The sequence below is a fragment of the Oncorhynchus clarkii genome, chromosome 5 (genome assembly GCF_045791955.1).
Source record: "Oncorhynchus clarkii lewisi isolate Uvic-CL-2024 chromosome 5, UVic_Ocla_1.0, whole genome shotgun sequence".
NCBI classification, from domain to species: Eukaryota; Metazoa; Chordata; class Actinopteri; order Salmoniformes; family Salmonidae; genus Oncorhynchus; species Oncorhynchus clarkii.
In genome coordinates, this window is record NC_092151.1 from 42,140,483 (window position 1) to 42,160,700 (window position 20,218).

Genomic DNA, 20,218 nt, shown 5'->3' on the forward strand with positions numbered 1-20,218 from the left:
TAACAATGCAACCATAATCAGTTTAAGTGAATACTTAATCTCTCTCCAAGAGGAAAATCAAGGCTGTTATGACCAAGAGTGTGTTCATTAGAAAATGGCCAGAGTAGATGGTGAAATCTCTGTTGACCCAGGCACTTAATCTTAATATATTTAATAAGCCTGTTAAGTGTCCAGTTATATTAATAGCTTCTAAAAGGAAAGGGTATTTCATCGTGATCATCGGTGTCAATTTTTTTTATTGAACCTATCCATCAACGCCTTTCATAATGGGTTTTCCTATTCAAACATGCGGGTATAATGCCATTGTTCATGTTTGGATTGGTTTTCTCACAGATCCGCATGGAGAAGCTGTTTTCTGAACTGAAATTCCAGAGCATCACCCCTGCGTCTCTTACTCTGATGCACACGCCTGAGAAAGGGTCGAACCAAGAGGAAATCAGCCTTAAGCCAATGGAGATCAGCACATACCGTGTGCAGCTGACATGAGCGCTGGCCAGAGTCGGTGATCGCCACGGAACATGCCCAACATCCGGCCTCTGTTCCTATGCCGAAAAAACATAGTCAGCGAGGCTATGCAGAAGCCTGAAATGCATAGGACATCCTTGGAAGAGACAGAAGGAGGGAAAGAAGAAGAAGAGAGGGAGGACGAGAAGGAAGGAGAGAGGTGGAGAAGGAAAGAGAGGCAGGAGGAGAAGTAAATGGAACTTGCTTAAGCTTAATTCTACAAGTGCAATATTATATTGTTTGAGTCCAGTATACCTAGTTATGCTGCAGTCTCAGGTTCTGTATGTGTTGGGAACGTTTGTGTTGCAATTTCACATGAACTCACTCTATTGGGAAGACCACATGTTCAGATTTCTTTTTTCCACAGATATGATTTTGTACAATGTGATTCTTTGTTTTCTTTATACCGAGGTATGGCTTCAATCATAGTGAATATTGCTTCATGTCCTTGGCGTGCCTGAAAAAAGATTTGAAGGCCAACTGATTCTAAATATTAATTCAATATTTTTTTAGCGGTCAACATTTATATGTGATAAATTGTTAATTGCAAGTGAGATCTTGTTTTGTTGTTCGTTCCAAAGAGCAAGAAATGTGCCTTATTTCACAGTTTTATAATGAGCCTTATGTACATATCTTTGTATGTTGGTCTTGGGAGAAAATTGTCACTTACAATTTGCTATCGATGCAAAATGAATGCATTTCATAGTTGATGTCACAAGATTGACATGTGGTATTACATTAATTGATATGGGTCTGTTATTGTGACCTTCATACAGTGGGGAGAACAAGTATTTGATACACTGCCGATTTTGCAGGTTTTCCTACTTACAAAGCATGTAGAGGTCTGTAATTTTTATCATAGGTACACTTCAACTGTGAGAGACCGAATCTAAAACAAAAATCCAGAAAATCACATTGTATGATTTTTAAGTAATTAATTTGCATTTTATTGCATGACATAAGTATTTGATACATCAGAAAAGCAGAACTTAATATTTGGTACAGAAATGTTTGTTTGCAATTACAGAGATCATACGTTTCCTGTAGTTCTTGACCAGGTTTGCACACACTGCACCAGGGATTTTGGCCCACTCCTCCATACAGATCCTTTCGGGGCTGTCGCTGGGCAATACAGACTTTCAGCTCCCTCCAAAGATTTTCTATTGGGTTCAGGTCTGGAGACTGGCTAGGCCACTCCAGGACCTTGAGATGCTTCTTACAGAGCCACTCCTTAGTTGCCCTGGCTGTGTGTTTCAGGTCGTTGTCATGCTGGAAGACCCAGCCACGACCCATCTTCAATGCTCTTACTGAGGGAAGGAGGTTGTTGGCCAAGATCTCGCGATGCATGGCCCCATCCATCCTCCCCTCAATACGGTGCAGTCGTCCTGTGCCCTTTGCAGAAAAGCATCCCAAAAGAATGATGTTTCCACCTCCATGCTTCACGGTTGGGATGGTGTTCTTGGGGTTGTACTCATCCTTTTTCTTCCTCCAAACACGGTGAGTGGAGTTTAGACCAAAAGGCTGTATTTTTGTCTCATCAGACCACATGACCTTCTCCCATTCCTCCTCTGGATCATCCAGTTGGTCATTGGCAAACTTCAGACAGGCCTGGACATGCACTGGATTGAGCAGGGGGACCTTGCGTGCGCTGCAGGATTTTAATCCATGACGGCGTATTGTGTTACTAATGGTTTTCTTTGAGACTGTGGTCCCAGCTCTCTTCAGGTCATTGACCAGGTCCTGCTGTGTAGTTCTGGGCTGATCCCTCACCTTCCTCATGATCATTGATGCCCCACGAGGTGAGATCTTGCATGGAGCCCCAGACCGAGGGTGATTGACTGTCATCTTGAACTTCTTCCATTTTCTAATAATTGCAGGAACAGTTGTTGCCTTCTCACCAAGCTGCTTGCCTATTGTCCTGTAGCCCGTCCCAGCCTTGTGCAGGTCTACAATTTATTATTGATGTCCTTACACAGCTCTCTGGTCTTGGGCATTGTGGAGAGGTTGGACTCTGTTTGATTGAGTGTGTGGACAGGTGTCTTTTATACAGGTAACGAGTTCAAACAGGTGCAGTTAATACAGGTAATGAGTGGAGAACAGGAGGGCTTCTTAAAGAAAAACTAACAGGTCTGTGAGAGCTGGAATTCTTACTGGTTGGTAGGTGATCAAATACTTATGTCATGCAATAAAATGCTAATTATTTACTTAAAAATCATACAATGTGATTTTCTGGATTTTTGTTTTAGATTCCGTCTCTCACAGTTGAAGTGTACCTATGATAAAAAATTACAGACCTCTACATGCTTTGTAAGTAGGAAAACCTGCAAAATCGGCAGTGTATCAAATACTTGTTCTCCCCACTGTATATGTACTGTGGTGAGTGATAAAACATTTTTTGTTGCTTTACACAGCTATCACATTTTTTTTTATTTTTAAATCACATCTTATGATAACCTCAGTGCAGTATATCTACTGCTTCAACAGAGATGTGCAACGTCCTCTACTGTCGTTTTGTGAAGCTCCTCTTGGTAGAGCACACACGTCGGATGTTTTGTTCCATTCAATCACTTGCAGGTAAAGGGAAACTGCACTGCGAGTTCACTTGGAATGTTCACACAAATTTCTACCAATGTTGCTCGCTAAGAGTCACATTTTGTCAATTTTTTTTCTATCTTTCTGTAAATATAATGTGAGATTAAAAAAGGATGAAACCCAAGTTATGTTGGCCAATTAAAATAAATAAAGTGCATAAAACAATTTGCACTTGTTGTATGCAAGACACTGTTCCCTCCCAAAATAATGCTAGATGCAATCACCATGGTAAAAATGTTTTTGGATCAGTATTATAACAAAGAGCATGGCACAAGTCATGTATGTCTCTTTCAGATTCAGATTTGACCTCCCGTTTGTTGATATTCAGGCAGCTCATATGGTTTGGTGTCCTTCTTGACTTTCTCCACCCGCCTCCTCATAATCTCTTTGAATTGTTCCTCTTTTTCCTTTTGTACTTTCTCTAATTCATTTTGTTCAGCATCTTCCTCCTCTGCCATTTTGATCTGTAGTTCTTTTTGCCACTGTAGTGAAATGAAAATACATTTGACTTGAATTTCCGTCCCAACCATAGTTACTTTCAACCATCATCAGAAATTACAGTGACTTTGATTAAGTTATCACTGCTAATATACAGTGCCTTGCGAAAGTATTCGCCCCCTTGACCTTTGCGACCTTTTGCCACATTTCAGGCTTCAAACATAAAGATATAAAACTGTATTTTTTTGTGAAGAATCAACAACAAGTGGGACACAATCATGAAGTGGAATGACATTTATTGGATATTTCAAACTTTTTTAACAAATCAAAAACTGAAAAATTTGGCGTGCTAAATTATTCAGCCCCTTTACTTTCAGTGCAGCAAACTCTCTCCAGAAGTTCAGTGAGGATCTCTGAATGATCCAATGTTGACCTAAATGACTAATGATGATAAATACAATCCACCTGTGTGTAATCAAGTCTCCGTATAAATGCACCTGCACTGTGATAGTCTCAGAGGTCCGTTAAAAGCGCAGAGAGCATCATGAAGAACAAGGAACACACCAGGCAGGTCCGAGATACTGTTGTGAAGAAGTTTAAAGCCGGATTTGGATACAAAAAGATTTCCCAAGCTTTAAACATCCCAAGGAGCACTGTGCAAGCGATAATATTGAAATGGAAGGAGTATCAGACCACTGCAAATCTACCAAGACCTGGCCGTCCCTCTTTCAGCTCATACAAGGAGAAGACTGATCAGAGATGCAGCCAAGAGGCCCATGATCACTCTGGATGAACTGCAGAGATCTACAGCTGAGGTGGGAGACTCTGTCCATAGGACAACAATCAGTCGTGTATTGCACAAATCTGGTCTTTATGGAAGAGTGGCAAGAAGAAAGCCATTTCTTAAAGATATCCATAAAAAGTGTTGTTTAAAGTTTGCCACAAGCCACCTGGGAGACACACCAAACATGTGGAAGAAGGTGCTCTGGTCAGATGAAACCAAAATTGAACTTTTTGGCAACAATGCAAAACGTTATGTTTGGCGTAAAAGCAACACAGCTGAACACACCATCCCCACTGTCAAACATGGTGGTGGCAGCATCATGGTTTGGGCCTGCTTTTCTTCAGCAGGGACAGGGAAGATGGTTAAAATTGATGGGAAGATGGATGGAGCCAAATACAGGACCATTCTGGAAGAAAACCTGATGGAGTCTGCAAAAGACCTGAGACTGGGACCGAGATTTGTCTTCCAACAAGACAATGATCCAAAACATAAAGCAAAATCTACAATGGAATGGTTCAAAAATAAACATATCCAGGTGTTAGAATGGCCAAGTCAAAGTCCAGACCTGAATCCAATCGAGAATCTGTGGAAAGAACTGAAAACTGCTGTTCACAAATGCTCTCCATCCAACCTCACTGAGCTCGAGCTGTTTTGCAAGGAGGAATGGGAAGAAATTTCAGTTTCTCGATGTGCAAAACTGATAGAGACAAACCCCACCGAATTACAGCTGTAATCGCAGCAAAAGGTGGCGCTACAAAGTATTAACTTAAGGGGGCTGAATAATTTTGCACGCCCAATTTTTCAGTTTTTGATTTGTTAAAAAAGTTTGAAATATCCAATAAATGTCGTTCCACTTCATGATTGTGTCCCACTTGTTGTTGATTCTTCACAAAAAAATACAGTTTTATATCTTTATGTTTGAAGCCTGAAATGTGGCAAAAGGTCGCAAAGTTCAAGGTGGCCGAATACTTTCGCAAGGCACTGTACTAAACCATGCACAGTAAGGGTTGGCTAATACACTTTTAGCAAGAGAACATCCTCAAAAAGCAATCAGGGTACAGTATATCCCCAGGCACAATGCCACCATAAGGAACACATCACACACACTGGAAAAGGACATTCATTTCTAATTACACTCTTATGATTTGTTTTTGGCACATCTCTATTTATGCAAGGGACATTATCAATACAAAATTGACATTCATAATTGTAATCTGCGTGTATCAGGTTTGTAATACCTTGCGTGAATCACTTTTTATGTATGCCTTAATGTAATGCTCTCACCTGGTCCTCCACAACTCTCATCAAGTCAACATCTGTACGTGCATTGAAGTCCATGTAAGTTTGATGTTTCTTACTTTTTCTAGGATAAATGTAATGACATCATGTTCAATTACATGTCACTTCTTTTCCATAGTTACATCAAGTATTGTAGTCAAACGTAGAACAATTTAGCCAAAATCTGTTTACTGTACCCCGGGGCACTGTGATATTCCTCTGGATGTCTGGTTGGATGCTGCGTCTTACTGGCAGGGCCAGGGACTGTTTCTTTAGGCAGTGGAGGACAGGCTTCCAGCCTAGGCCTGTTGGAGGGAGGTGGTGGTTCCTTCTTGGCCTTGGTGTGGGGGGTGAGCTGGAGAGGCGTGGGGGGAAGGTAGAGCTGAGAGAGGGTACATGCTAACCTCCAGGTGATCAGTTGGCCAGGTAGACAAGCAGGTACGCTAGAAGCAGAGGTAGATGATGATGGCTTCCCTCCCTCACTGAGAAGACTGCTCTCTGAAACATTCATTTCAGCCTAGGAAACAAATAAAAGAGCACATATATATTGCAGTGCCTTAACTTATGTTTAAAAAATAATAATAATAAGTTAAGTAATTTAGTAGTTATGCATTTCATTTGCAAAAACTTGGACAGAGTATTAAACAATGCCATGGTAATAACCACAGTAATGATAAAATATGCTAATCTTTAATTGGATCCATAAATCACCAAAAACTGCCTTTGTTCCCTTCGTTTCGATCACAAGTAAGAACCAGTTTTACATTTTTTCTGATGCAAATTATATTTCAGCTAACAATAAATGTGTGAATAAGAAGCCAAGTTGCTGATTCTGTTTGGATTTTAAGACTGAATCCTCTCAGTTTACAGGTAATTGATATTCGTTTTCAGAATCTTCCATACTATATATAGACTGTGACAAATTTCAGGACTTTCAGGATTTTCCTAATGATGTTATTCAGCTCCAACCTGGTAAGCAGATATGTTTGTGCTTTAAACAATACTTGGTAAAGGGAAAAGCAGTTGTGACAACACAGCAGTTGTATATGAAAAGTCAAAGACATCTCTTTTCTTTGAGAGTAAGTTGACTAGGAAAAGATCTGGACCTTAAGAGATATCAAAAACAACTTGGCACCTCTATAACCCGGGCGGCATCTCCGACTCTCTGGTCAGTCTCTTGGCACAGGTGTTCCTGCAGAGTGATCCAGGCCACATTCCTCAGCCCCTCCTGCAACACAGCTCCGCTGAGCCCTCGGCATACGCACACCAAAGCCTGAACAGCACTGTAGCGCAGCTGCCAGGCCTCGGCGCCAGCTAGCGAATGAACAGATGACACCACACTCAGTGAAAACCCTGACAAACTGGAGACCAGGATAGGGAATTACTGCTTTAGACTTTTGGTGTAAAGATAATGGCTAATGCAAGCTGTTTCATTGGATCGTACTCTTGCTTTAAACTGTAATGTATGCAATGGAAGTTTAGGCTAATAAGTCATATAGGCATAAAATCTGAAGATGATGAAAACTATAACTCCCACAAACCAAAACCAAAACAAATGTGGCTATTTTTGTACAATGCTCATGCTTCAGTGTTTGTTTGCTTGTTTTTCCACTATCTCCATCCGTCATGCCACTTCCTGGACTTACAGTGGTTCAGAAGTTTAAGCAGTCCATCAGTATTGTGATATCCTGGAGGGGTTTGACTGCCCAGCAGAGCTGTTTTCTGTATCTCTGCATTGCTGCTATGCTGGCATATGTCTGCTAACACAGTGGTATAGATGTGTTCCAACTGCCATGGCCAGCAACCACTCTGAGACATACCTTCCTGGAAAAGAGAATGACATACTTTTAGCACGAATGAAAGAAATGAAAAGAGAGAGAAGTTAATTTAGTGTGTGGATTATGGGCCGGCTTTACCAGAACCAGATTTAGCCTAGACCTGGGGTAAAAAAAAGCATGCTCAATGGAGAATCTCCAGTTAAAATAACTTTTAGTCCAGGACTAGGCTTAATCTTGGTCTGGGTAACCAGCCCATAATATGTATGGCAGTTAATATCTTTACGTTTTCTTCTATAATCCCATCCTGCTCTGTCTTTGGGTTGATGTGGAGACTCATCAACATCTGAAGGCACAACAAGCTGGACTTTGCAGCCTCACCCAGAACCATTAATCCCAAAGCACAGTCCACCCTGGATTTAAAAAAGATTAAATAAAATGTATTAATTTACAATAAAACACTTTGATTTGGATGATTACACAAGTATTTATGACTTGATACTGGTATAAAATAAACATTCATATATTTATGAAGAATGATACGTCAAGAGTAATGTAGGAACTAATGTTGCACTAATGAAAACGTTTGACTGTTGGAGAGAACAAGATTACAATACACAGCCCAAACCAACCAGTTGTCTTTCTGCAGCTCCTCTCTCAGCATGATGAGGTGCTGTGCCACTTGGGAGAGCTGGCGGACATTGTTTTGTACGCAGTACCAACTGAGAAGACAATGCCAGAGCATCTGGTTCATGTCATACTCCTGACAGTCTGCCTGAGCCTACAGTACACAACAGATCACATATGGAAAGCATCAGGACGTAGCTACGGGATATGCAAACAGCATATAATGGGTGGGTCTAATCTTGGACGTTTATTGGTTGAAACCGTATTCCAGCCTGTGTCTATTCCACAAATTACCACCGGCTAAAGCTATGACTTTGAAATGCCTATTTACTCTGTTCCATCTCACTGCGTAATCCACTGTCTCGTCAACCCAGCCAGGCAATTTATATGAATTGTTCAACTTGATCTCCGCTGTACAAAGCATCTTGACATTATCTCCTGTTTCTCTTAGACTAGCAACTGGTTTTCAATAGTGGATGTTTGTATAAACTTTACTCTGTCTCTCTGACATTTGCAACATTGTTTCAGTATTGAAATTCGACCTCTAGCTGTCCCATAGTAATAAACGGTGTAAGGGTCGGGATGAGAATGACAGGCGGGCAGCTTTTCTCAGCCAGGCGAAATCATGAATCAGCTGGCATAATTTGTATGGCTATAGGGAAAGAATGGTCGATAGAAAACAGGTCGAACGAAACAAAATGCAGCTAGTTTGCAGCTTCAGTTTGAAGTGATTGTGTTTGCTGTGTTGTTGGCTAGCTCATCTGAACAATAGTGTTCTGATGAGAGAGCACATTTTCTATGTCAGGCGAAATCGCCCATCATAAGCTCATTGTTGTGGATGCAGATCTGCCAACTCTCACACATTGGCAGAGGGACACACACATTTGACCTTCTTCTCACGCATTGAAAAGTACTGTTTTTATTTTTCGAATTAGTTAATTGTATAGTCAGCGCGTTAACTTTTCAACTGTGCTCCAAATCGTTTTGAAATCGGAGCATCTGCGCCTGCAATTTGACATTACGAGCGGAACCTCTACCACTGTCCTGTTTTGCAACAGCACAGTGAACAGCGGCACATTGAAGCATATGATTGGTCTAGTTATGTAAGGGATCAAGGGGATTGAATGCATGTTTTAAAGAAACGCCCCTCAAAATTAGAGTGTAGCTGAATGCAGAGCGAGAATGTTCTCCGCTGAGTTTATAAAACTGTAAAAAGAGCAGCACGGTAACATTTTTTTTGCTGTTACTCCCGTCACTATTATTGTAGAATGCAGCCTTTTGACAGCATGTACTAAAGTCGATTTAATCCACACTCGCATTAGTCCCCTCGTTTGTGAATTGGCATTTAGGCTGTGACAAAGACAGATTTACAGCAGTGGCGGTCACTGCCGTTTATGATGAGGGGTGACGATTTTCTTTTTTCTATTACAGCATGTTTGATGACTGTCATTCAAATTCCATTCACCCAATTCAATGTAACATCGATAGGTTTAGGCTACTGCATGATCAAATTTTCCCTATACCCATCACGTGGTTGCTGCAACCTAGCCTGAATGAAAGTTTACAACGTAGGTGCACACAGGTTGAGAGAAACATTTGAGATGACAGACGCATGGACAGAGAGTGACCCATTCAATACCGCCTTGCACATGCTTGCCTGCTCCTAGGTTATCTAGGGTGTAATCATTCGTCCAACAGTTGCAAACGAGTTTCTATTGGACAAATTCAGGTAATTTTTCCCCGTTTCGTTTAAGACATTTTTTTTTACAGAATCGGTGGAATGAATACCCACCTGATCATGCATAAACACAGTTCACTTTCATAGCAGCCACGTTGTATTCCTTCTCGCCTCTATGCACTCTCCTCCTCTCACCTTTTCCCTTTGTTTGTGGACTTCAATAAACAACACATCAGCTCTATGTGACCAGGCGAAAAAACCTTTCCAAGCCAAACTATGTCATAACCGCTACACACAGCATACATCGTTGTACCTATATTAGCTAAAGTAACATTCTAGTCAACATAGCTAATAAAACAAATACATTAGTGAACTCACTACAATCATGCAGTAAGATCACAGTGTACAGTCAGTAAGCAGTTACACCGGCAGGTGCCGGTGGCAATAAATTAATTAAACAAAAAGCGTATCTTGACTTGGAAGAGTTCCAGTGATGTGTTGGATAGTCATTGCCACCTAGCTAACATAGCATTCCTCTGTTTTAGCCAGGTGTTGAGTAACTAAACAAGCCAGCTACATTTGCTAGCTAAGTAAGTGAAACTAAAAGTGAGGAAAAAATGACACTGTCACGCCCTCTCTCGCTTCTCCTTCATTTTTGAATAAATTCATATGTTGAAAACTGTTCAACTATTGTCTTTCTCTTGGAGTCAACTACTCACCACATTTTATGCTCTGCAGTGCTAGCTAGCGGTAGCTCATGCTTTCAGTACTAGATTCATTCTCTTTGATTAGGTGGACAACATGTTATTATTATCTATTTACTTTATTTAGTCTGATCAGTGGAACAATTCTCATTCTTAACAATGGGCTAAAATAGAGGGTAGTTACTGTGCTTGTCACCAAGAACACTACCGTTACTCCCCACACTTGTTCTATTATTCCACTTCTTCCCAATTTTGCCAGTGTAATCACATATCTGATATGCGTACTTGTGTCTCTGAAAAAGTATGATATTTGTATTACTATTGCAGCCATTATTGGGACAGTTTTGAATAAGTCATACAAATAAGCATTAGATATTAAATGCTCCAGGAATCCAAAATAGTTTTTGATATTTTAGTAACGTGCGCAAGCTAGGCAGAGATGGTAGGGGTCTCACAACTCATAAACACATATTTTGTCTATTTAGAGTAAGATGATGGAAAGGATCTTCAACAATATAGTAGGCATAAGTAGTAAGGAAGTAGCAATGTAAGAGCTTTGACTTGTGAGAGCCGGAACGGCTCATTGGGCAGGAGCCGATCTCCTGTTTCTGTAGCTTGAGGCATCTTGATGTAAAGTACACCCCCTGGACAGGACGCAAGTCTATTGCAGGGCCTTACCACCTACATTTGAAGTCAGAAGTTTACATACAATTAGATTGGAGTCATTAAAACTTGTTTTTCAACCACTCCACAAATTTCTTGTTAACAAACTATAGTTTTGGCAAGTCGGTTAGGACATCTACTTTGTGCATGACAAGTAATTTTACAGACAGATTGTTTCACTTAAAATTCATTATATCACAATTCCAGTGGGTCAGAAGTTTACGTACACTAAGTTGACTGTGCCTTTAAACAGCTTGGAAAATTCCAGAAAACAATGTCATTGCTTTAGAAGCTTCTGATAGGCTAATTGGAATCATTTGAGTCAACTGGAGGTGTACCTGTGGATGTATTTCAAGGCCTACCTTCACACTCAGTGACTCTTTGCTTGACATCATGGGAAAATCAAAAGAAATCAGCCAAGACCTCAGATTTTTTTTTTAGACCTCCACAAGTCTGGTTCATCCATGGGAGCAATTTCCAAACGCCTGAAGGTACCATGTTCCTCTGTACAAACAATAGTACGCAAGTATAAATACCATGGGACCACGCAGCCTTCATACCAATCAGGAAGGATACGTGTTCTGCCTCCTAGAGATGAACATACTTTGGTGCGAAAAGTGCAAATCAATCCCAGAACAACAGCAAAGAACCGTGTGAAGGAAAAAGGTACAAAAGTATCTATATCCACAGTAAAACGAGTCCTATATCGACATAACCTGAAAGGCCGCTCAGCAAGGAAGAAGTCACTGCTCCAACCACGCCATAAAAAAAAGCCAGACTACGGTTTGCAACTGCACATGGGGACAAAGATCGTACTTTTTGGAGAAATGTCCTCTGGTCTGAATAGAACTGTTTGGCCATAATGACCATCATTATATTTGGAGGAAAAAGGGGAGGCTTGCAAGCCGAAGAATACCATCCCATTGACCTGGAGAATCCGCAACCCGCAAGAATTCAGAATCACACCACAGAGGAGGAAGCCTAGATCAAATTTACAAGCAGCAATGATGAGGATCACCCCAGACGCTCAAAGGCTGGCTCCTCCCAAGATTTTTTAGACCAGGAAGAGGAGCCACGCAGGTTCCCCAACAAGAGAGGGAGAGGACGTGGAAGAGGCCAACACGGAGGAAGAAATCAAGACTATCCAACCACACAAAGCAGGACCAGAACAAGGCTGTGATCAACATTTCTGGAGAACCCCTTTATGCTGGTTGTGTAAGGGTCTTGTCTAAAGGACTGTCCTTTGCAGCCACATACTCAACTAAAGAATTCAATACAAAGATTGACCTATTTTGTTTCTACATCTGAAGGCCTGGTACGAGCAAAACATTTCTCCAACTACAGACACCGGTGTTTCAGGTCAGGCAGTTTCTGTGCCCTCAAAAACACCTTTCAAGCCCAAGTTCACCTTTTGTCCCATTGTCCAGAATACCACACTTAAAGGTCAAATTTACTCTAACCAAACATGACATAACTTTTCTAAGACAGAGTGGGATGCAGTTGAATCATTGTCCAAAAAAGGTTGGGTTGTGGTTAAAAAAGCAGACAAAAGGTGGCGCTACCGTAGTGTGAAGTAAAGACAAATGTGACAGAAGCCTACCGTCAATTATACAATGATGAATTCTACCGACCTCCAACCCTACAGAGGATCTCAAAGCTGAATTGAAAGGGATCCTCACAGAAGCTAAGGAGAATGGCTACATTTCAGACAATGAGTTTTTTAAAAGTATTATCTTCTTCCAAAGGTCCACAAGAATCTTGAACCCCCCCCCCCCCCCCTCCCCAGGTAGAGCAGTGATTAGTGGTAATGAAAGTCTGACAGAACCCATCTCCAAGTACATTGATTACTTTATTAAGCCTCATCTGCCGTCACTCCCAGCCTATCTTCAAGACACCACAGATGTATTGAACAACATTAAGGAATTGAACAATATAGGTACAGCTTCATTTTTAGTCGCCATGGAGGTGGAGTCTCTATACACCACCATTAAACACAGACAAGGATTGGCAGCTATGTACCATTGAGTACCTGGCCTGAAACTGAGATGCCTCCCACAAAATTATTTGTTTCACTGACTGAATGGACTCTTAATAATAACATCTGTCTTTCAGGACCATATTTTTAAACAAGTCAAAGGATGTGCCATGGAAGCTTGCTATACAGCCCTTCCTACGCTGGTTTGTACTTATGTAAATGGTAAAAATGACTTCCTTTTGGATCCTTCTAAAAAACTGTTATTTGACCAGATTATATGTTTGGGACGCTATATTGATATTTGCCTGTTCTGGTCTGGCTCAGAAGATGAACTTATTTCCTTCCACCAATACCTTAACAGCATTAACCCCAACATCAAACTAATTATGGAGTACAGCAAGGAATACATTCATTAACCCCAACATCAAACTAATTATGGAGTACAGCAAGGAATACATTAATTAACCCTAACATCAAACTAACTATGGAGTACAGCAAGGAATACATTCATTAACCCCAACATCAAACTAATTATGGAGTACAGCAAGGAATACATTCATTAACCCCAACATCAAACTAATTATGGAGTACAGCAAGGAATACATTCATTAACCCTAACATCAAACTAACTATGGAGTACAGCAAGGAATACATTCATTAACCCCAACATCAAACTAATTATGGAGTACAGCAAGGAATACATTCATTAACCCTAACATCAAACTAACTATGGAGTACAGCAAGGAATACATTCATTAACCCCAACATCAAACTAATTATGGAGTACAGCAAGGAATACATTCATTAACCCCAACATCAAACTAACTATGGAGTACAGCAAGGAATACATTCATTAACCCCAACATCAAACTAATTATGGAGTACAGCAAGGAATACATTCATTAACCCCAACATCAAACTAATTATGGAGTACAGCAAGGAATACATTCATTAACCCCAACATCAAACTAATTATGGAGTACAGCAAGGAATACATTCATTAACCCCAACATCAAACTAATTATGGAGTACAGCAAGGAATACATTCATTAACCCCAACATCAAACTAACTATGGAGTACAGCAAGGAAGACATTCATTAACCCCAACATCAAATTAACTATGGAGTACAGCAAGGAATACATTTATTAACCCCAACATCAAACTAACTATGGAGTACAGCAAGGAAGACATTCATTTTTTGGACCTTGACATCAGTAAAAATGACAAAGGTTGTTTGCACACATCAATCTTTAGGAAGCCTACAGATGGGAATACCATTCTGAGGGCAGACAGCTTTCACCCCAAAAGGCTAAAAGAGAACATTCCATATGGCCAATTCCAAAGAGTCTGCAGAATTTGCGATCAGGGAATAGACTACAGTGTCAAATTGCTGAATTAGAAAATTGCTTCTTGAATCTTGGTTACAGTGCTCAGGTCCTGAAAGATGCATGTTTAAGGGCCGGACGACTTGACAGGGGGAACTTGTTGCGAAGCACACCGTGATGTACCAGAGAGAGTGTACTTTGTTACAAAACACAGAACTGAAGCAGAGAACATGAAAATAATCATTAAAAAGAATTGTGGAATCATCCAAAGTGACATGCTACTATGCCAAGTCTTCCCTGAGCCACTTCCCTAAGCTTTAAGAGATGTCCTACCCTAAATGACAAATTAGTCCACAGCTATCTTCCTGGTGACTCTCAAACAACTTGGCTAAACCACAAACCCAAGGGCTCTTTTAAATGTAACCAGTGAAACCATTGCAAAAATATTGCACAGAAGAAGTATTTTGTTGACACAGCTTCCAAAATGGGAGTATTACGTCAAGAATTTAATTAACTGCAAAACCACTCATGTCATCTACAGATTGGAATGTCCACAGTGCAAGGTGTTCTACATTGGACGGACAAAGAGAAGCCTTCAAGACCGCTTAGCGGAACACAAGTACGCCATTCGGGTAGGCACTACAAGTCCTTACACCATGGCAAGACACTACAAGTCCTTACACCATGGCAACCCTGCCTCCCTACAAGCTATGGGTATTGATCATGTTCCGGCTTCAATTAGAAAAGGGGACCGTCTTCAACAACTAAACCAAAGGGAAAGTTTTTAGAATTTACAAACGACTGGCCACTAAATACCCTGGTTTAAATTAAGATATGGATTTCTCACCTTTCCTGTAGGGTTGTGAGAGGTCCCTTTGTTGTCATTTAGTGGACATATTGCTCAACTACCCTCAGCTATGTTTAGACTGCTGTGGTCCGTTTGCTAGTGTACTATAAAATAGATGGCTCTCCTATTCTTAACACTTTGCCCAGTCATGTTCAAGGTTAGAACTACCTTTCTAGGTGCTTTAAGCCTCGATTAGAATTTTTGATAACATATCTACAGTATTTAACTTTTTTTTAAAATGTATGTGTATAGTATTGCTTACTAGGGTTGTCCAGTGAATTCTGTAACCACTACCTCTTCAAATCAGGGTTGATTGGAAAAAGCTGTTCAAAAGAGGAGTTCAAAAGAGGACATTGTATTATCATATCTTTGTACTCCCTGAAGAAGGCCATGCAGCCGAAACGCATCAGAGTTTTTAAACTTTGTTTCCATTGAACATGCCATACAAATAAAGGCATTTTAATTAATTATATGAAGAGTGCCTTGGTCCTCCTTTTCTTTTGATGACCAATTTACACCTTTTACAAAAGAGTACCTTCTGTCTACCAAAACCTACTATTGTGTACCTTAGCACCTTCTGTCTACAAAAACCTACTATTGTGAACCTTAGTAGCTTATGTCTACAAAAACCTACTATTGTGAACCTTAGTAGCTTATGTCTACAAAAACCTACTATTGTGAACCTTAGCACCTTCTGTCTACAAAAACCTACTATTGTGTACCTTAGCACCTTCTGTCTACAAAAACCTACTATTGTGAACCTTAGCACCTTCTGTCTACAAAAACCTACTATTGTGAACCTTAGCACCTTCTGTCTACAAAAACCTACTATTGTGAACCGTAGCACCTTCTGTCTACAAAAACCTACTATTGTGTACCTTAGCACCTTCTGTCTACAAAAACCTACTATTGTGTACCTTAGCACCTTCTGTCTACAAAAACCTACTATTGTGTACCTTAGCACCTTCTGTCTACAATAACCTACTATTGTGAACCTTAGCAGCGCTTCCCTTTTTTTTCACCTGAACTGTGGTTTTTAATTTTCCACCCTGGTCATAGGTCGTAGCCATGTGGGTGTATCCAAATAAATGTCACTAGAAAACAGCTTAAACAAATGCAAATGCAGCTACTTAGCTGTTATTCTGGCTGCACTGTTTGACATGACTGTAAGTTAGCTGCAGTTGACTAGCTAGCAAGCAAGGGATAAGAAGGTTGCCAGCCAGTATGGCAATGGAACATTTGGAATGAACAACTGGGTCGCGTCCATAGATACAGAACAAAAAGACTTAACGACTGGGTCGCGTTTCTGGCAACCAAACCGATAGAACGAACGACCAGCAGGCTTGGGTAGCAACCATAGATTTGTGTCGGGACTATATCTCCTGAAAGGATGAAATAGTATGAATAAATTAATCAAAATAATTTTTTTAATTAAAATATTTCAATCATTATTTAAATATGTTGGTAACCCGTTGTATAAAAGTGATAATGCCCTCGAAGCCGGTGTTTGGAGGATATATTGGCACGGTTTGCCAGAACTCGACTTTGTCTCGGGACTAACAACACCCGTGCCAATATTTCTTCCAAATACCGGTTTCGAGGGCATTATCGCTTAATTAGTCACCTAGATAAGTCATGTTGTGTTATGACACAGTGCAGAATTACACATATTGACATGCATTTGAGTGAACGTGAATACACTTTTCCAATGTTAATCTTACACTAATCTTAAACCAAATTCATTTTTGGGATAGACTGGATTTAAATGAATATATGCCACTTAGAAGAGTATTATCCAAAGCAACTTTTTCTACCAGCAGCACTGGTAGAAAAAGTACCCAATTGTCATACTTGAGTAAAAGTTAAGATACATTAGTCATTTTCTATGCAGGTAAAAGTGAGTCACCCAGTAAAATACTACTTGAGTAAAAGTCTAAAGCTATATCATCTTAAATGTAATTGCTAAAATGTACTTCAGTATCAAAAGTAAAGTATAATTAATTTCAAATTCCTTATATTAAGCAAACTAGATGGAACCATTTTCTTGTTTTTTATTTAAAATTTACCAATAGCCAGGAGCACACTCAAACACTCAGACATCATTTATAAACGAAGCACGTCTGTTTAGTGAGATCAGAGGCAGTAGGGATGACCAGGGATGTTCTCTTGAGAAGTGTGTGAATTGGACCATTTTTCAGTACTGCTAAGCATTCAAAATGTAACAAGTACTTTTGGATGTCAGGGAAAATGTATGGAGTAAAAAGTGCATGATTTTCTTTCGGAATGTCGTGAAGTAAAAGTATAACTTGTCCAAAAATATAAATAGTAAAGTAAAGTACAGATACAACGACCTAAGTAGTACTTAAAGTACTTTTACTTGATTAAGGGTATATACTATGTGCAGCGCTCTTAACAACTGTTCCATCAGGACCAAAATAAATATTTTAGGAGATTTGTTAGAATTTGTATGTAACTCTTACTGATGCTGAATCATCTTCAAAAGGTTCCAGTCCACAAATGATCTCCCCTGAACGTAACATGAAGTGCACTGAGAGCAAGATGTTTGGATACGGTTGGTAGCATGGCTCACACTGAGACAGAGCTAAAAGGGAAACAGTTTACAGCCATTAGTTGTGTTTTTCAACAACACAGTTCACATCAATTAGTAGAACCTGCATGGGAACACACACAATAATTACACTATTACAGGATATTGCTATGCAAAAGTAGAATTAATCACTATTTATCCATCTAGTACTCTACCTTTTAAAAAAACGTGAAGATGGGATTTGCTTCTTTGGTATCCACTCAGGTTTCCAGAGATGTGAAAGAGAAATAGTCTCAAGAAGACCAAATATCCCAGCTAAAAGAGCACAATAAAGTTGCAAAGGTGAACTAAATATAATACAATTCAAGTTCTTACCCTGTTTTATGATTATGGCTGTTCTGTAAACTTGTTACATAAGGTATTTTTTCCCACACAGTGACACGTACTTAAAAGAAACCTAGATCTGTCCACTCTACCTTCAATATCTTCACTTCGCAGGTGTACAAATTGGGCTTCTGGGACGTATCAGTACAGACCCAGTACAAGACTGACTCTCCCAGATAAAAGAGGGCGGGAATCTGTTCTGCATGCACTGGAGCATGGTCCAGTGACATCAGAAGGGAATCCAGGGAATCTAAAGAGGTAACACAATGTTTGTCTTGATTTAAACAAAAACAGTATGTGTTAACAGCTATGGCATTAACATATTATTCATAATCATTATAATTACCAAGGCCCTAAATCTTTCCTGACCATGTGACTTGACCAGGAAATCCTCTAGGCTCTAATTACATAGTTATAGTAATCTATAGGGCCCTGGGTTTTTAATGGTCAGGTCAAATGGTCAGGAAAGAAATCAGGGCCCGGCCCAATCATTACAGTACAGTTATTGAAAAGTGCACTCTATGCACATTAGGTCTCTCAATAATAACCTACCATTTTGAATTTTACCATGGCACAAACCAAGCAACAGCATCTCTGCCCATGCCAGAGGAAGCTGAACGTGGTAGCCCTCACCCATGCATTTCAGTCCAGCTCTGCGCTGTTGAGGAAAAATATGATTACCGTGAGGTGTACAGCACGGTTGGGGTCAATTCCATTTAAATTCCAGTAAATTCAGAAAGTAAACCAAATTCCTATGGCAAATTTTCCTAATTGAAACGCAAAAAGAGAATTGGAATTTCAATGTACTTCCTGAATTGACTGTAATTTAAATGGAATTGGCCCCAACCGTAGTGTCCAGTTAAATAGCCACACATATTTGATTTTGTCACCATCTGCTGGGAATTCTGTGAACTGTCACGGAAAATGGTTGAGAAATGAATGCGGGACATTGACACCTGGGCTGCGTTCAGTACGAAAAACATTATGGCACGTTCAATTAAACGGGAAAGGGGGAGGGTTGGGGAACGCTGCCAGCATGGCCGCTGCCCTTTATTAAATACGTACCTTCAAAGTCTGTTCAAGAAATTTGAAGAACGTTTTGGAGAAATGCGTTGTTCAGTACAAGCCGTTATGTAATGTAACAAACGTTTAAACGAACTGAACGCACCCCTGGATCGTTTGAAAATTAAAATATGAGCATTTATTATTAGATAAGTCCAGGTAAACACCTTGCTTCGGCTAAGTAGTTGTCGTGCCAGCTCATTATACTTTTCTTGTTCCTCAGAGCCATGGGAATTGTTGTACTTTCTGATAAACTCCTCTGTTATTTCAAATGGGTTTCTGTAAAATAGATACATTTTGCCATACAGTAGGCATATGTGAAGACAACAAACTTACAGTAGTAGGCTATGCATTTTTTTTACGAAGGGGTATGGGTATATACATTTTACAAAAATATATCGAGATTGAAACAGTAAAACAAAATTTTGGCAGTCGCCTAAATTGAGCTCCCCCAATCTAGCTCATTTTGCAGAGACAGAGCTTTAACCAGCAACTCTGAGGTTATTGGGCACCACCACCTGTGCCATATGGTCCAGACCTTTACACACATATAGGCTACATTACTTAATTAAGATAAAAAAGGGACAGTGCAGTAAACGCAGTCCTTACCTGGTAGCCTTTGAATTGGTTGTGATTGTCATTTCCTGAGCTTTTTTGAAAAGTCTTTTTTGCAAATCCTCTTTGTGTGTTTGGGAAATTATACCCAAATTATGGACAACTGGAACTTTAATTATAGGCATTTTGCACAGTTTTATAAATACAAAATTACAACATTGGCAGCTTTCATCATTTTGTAGACACCTGTTTTCCTCGCCTACGTCTATGGAATTTCACTCTCATCTCGTGTACATCTGTCTCGTTTGTTTGCTGTGTTTCCATGGACGCATGACAGCGATGTCAAATAAGTGCACAAAAAATGCATATCCCACAATGCAATTTGGACGCGGAATAGAACGAAACCACTTCCGGTTGATCAGTTGACAGTTCATTCGCGTTGTTTTGCTAGCTATATAGCTAGCTATCTAACGACGT

At 40.0% G+C, this 20,218-nt stretch overlaps 2 protein-coding genes across 3 annotated transcripts in view; one reads left to right on the forward strand and one right to left on the reverse strand.

Annotated features, from left to right (window-relative positions):
- LOC139408866 (alpha-mannosidase 2-like) overlaps positions 1–3,261 on the forward strand; it is a 77,525-nt gene extending 74,264 nt beyond the window's left edge. For both annotated transcript variants that reach the window (XM_071153268.1, XM_071153269.1), the window contains exon 22: positions 334–3,261. In XM_071153268.1, coding sequence (XP_071009369.1) covers positions 334–486 — 153 coding nt within the window. In that variant the 3' untranslated portion in view covers positions 487–3,261. The remainder of the gene's footprint in view (positions 1–333) is intronic.
- A 53-nt stretch (positions 3,262–3,314) lies between these two features.
- Positions 3,315–20,200, reverse strand: LOC139408867 (transmembrane protein 232). Its single transcript, XM_071153270.1, has 13 exons — positions 19,796–20,200; positions 19,354–19,465; positions 18,758–18,782; positions 18,217–18,374; positions 17,956–18,055; positions 17,673–17,794; positions 8,004–8,152; positions 7,658–7,784; positions 7,243–7,420; positions 6,732–6,910; positions 5,794–6,113; positions 5,603–5,681; positions 3,315–3,578 (listed from the first exon to the last, which is right to left on the reverse strand). Exons 1-13 carry the CDS (start codon positions 19,924–19,926, stop codon positions 3,393–3,395), a joined length of 1,866 nt encoding a protein of 621 aa, XP_071009371.1. The 5' UTR covers positions 19,927–20,200; the 3' UTR covers positions 3,315–3,392.
- Positions 20,201–20,218: the final 18 nt, after the last annotated feature.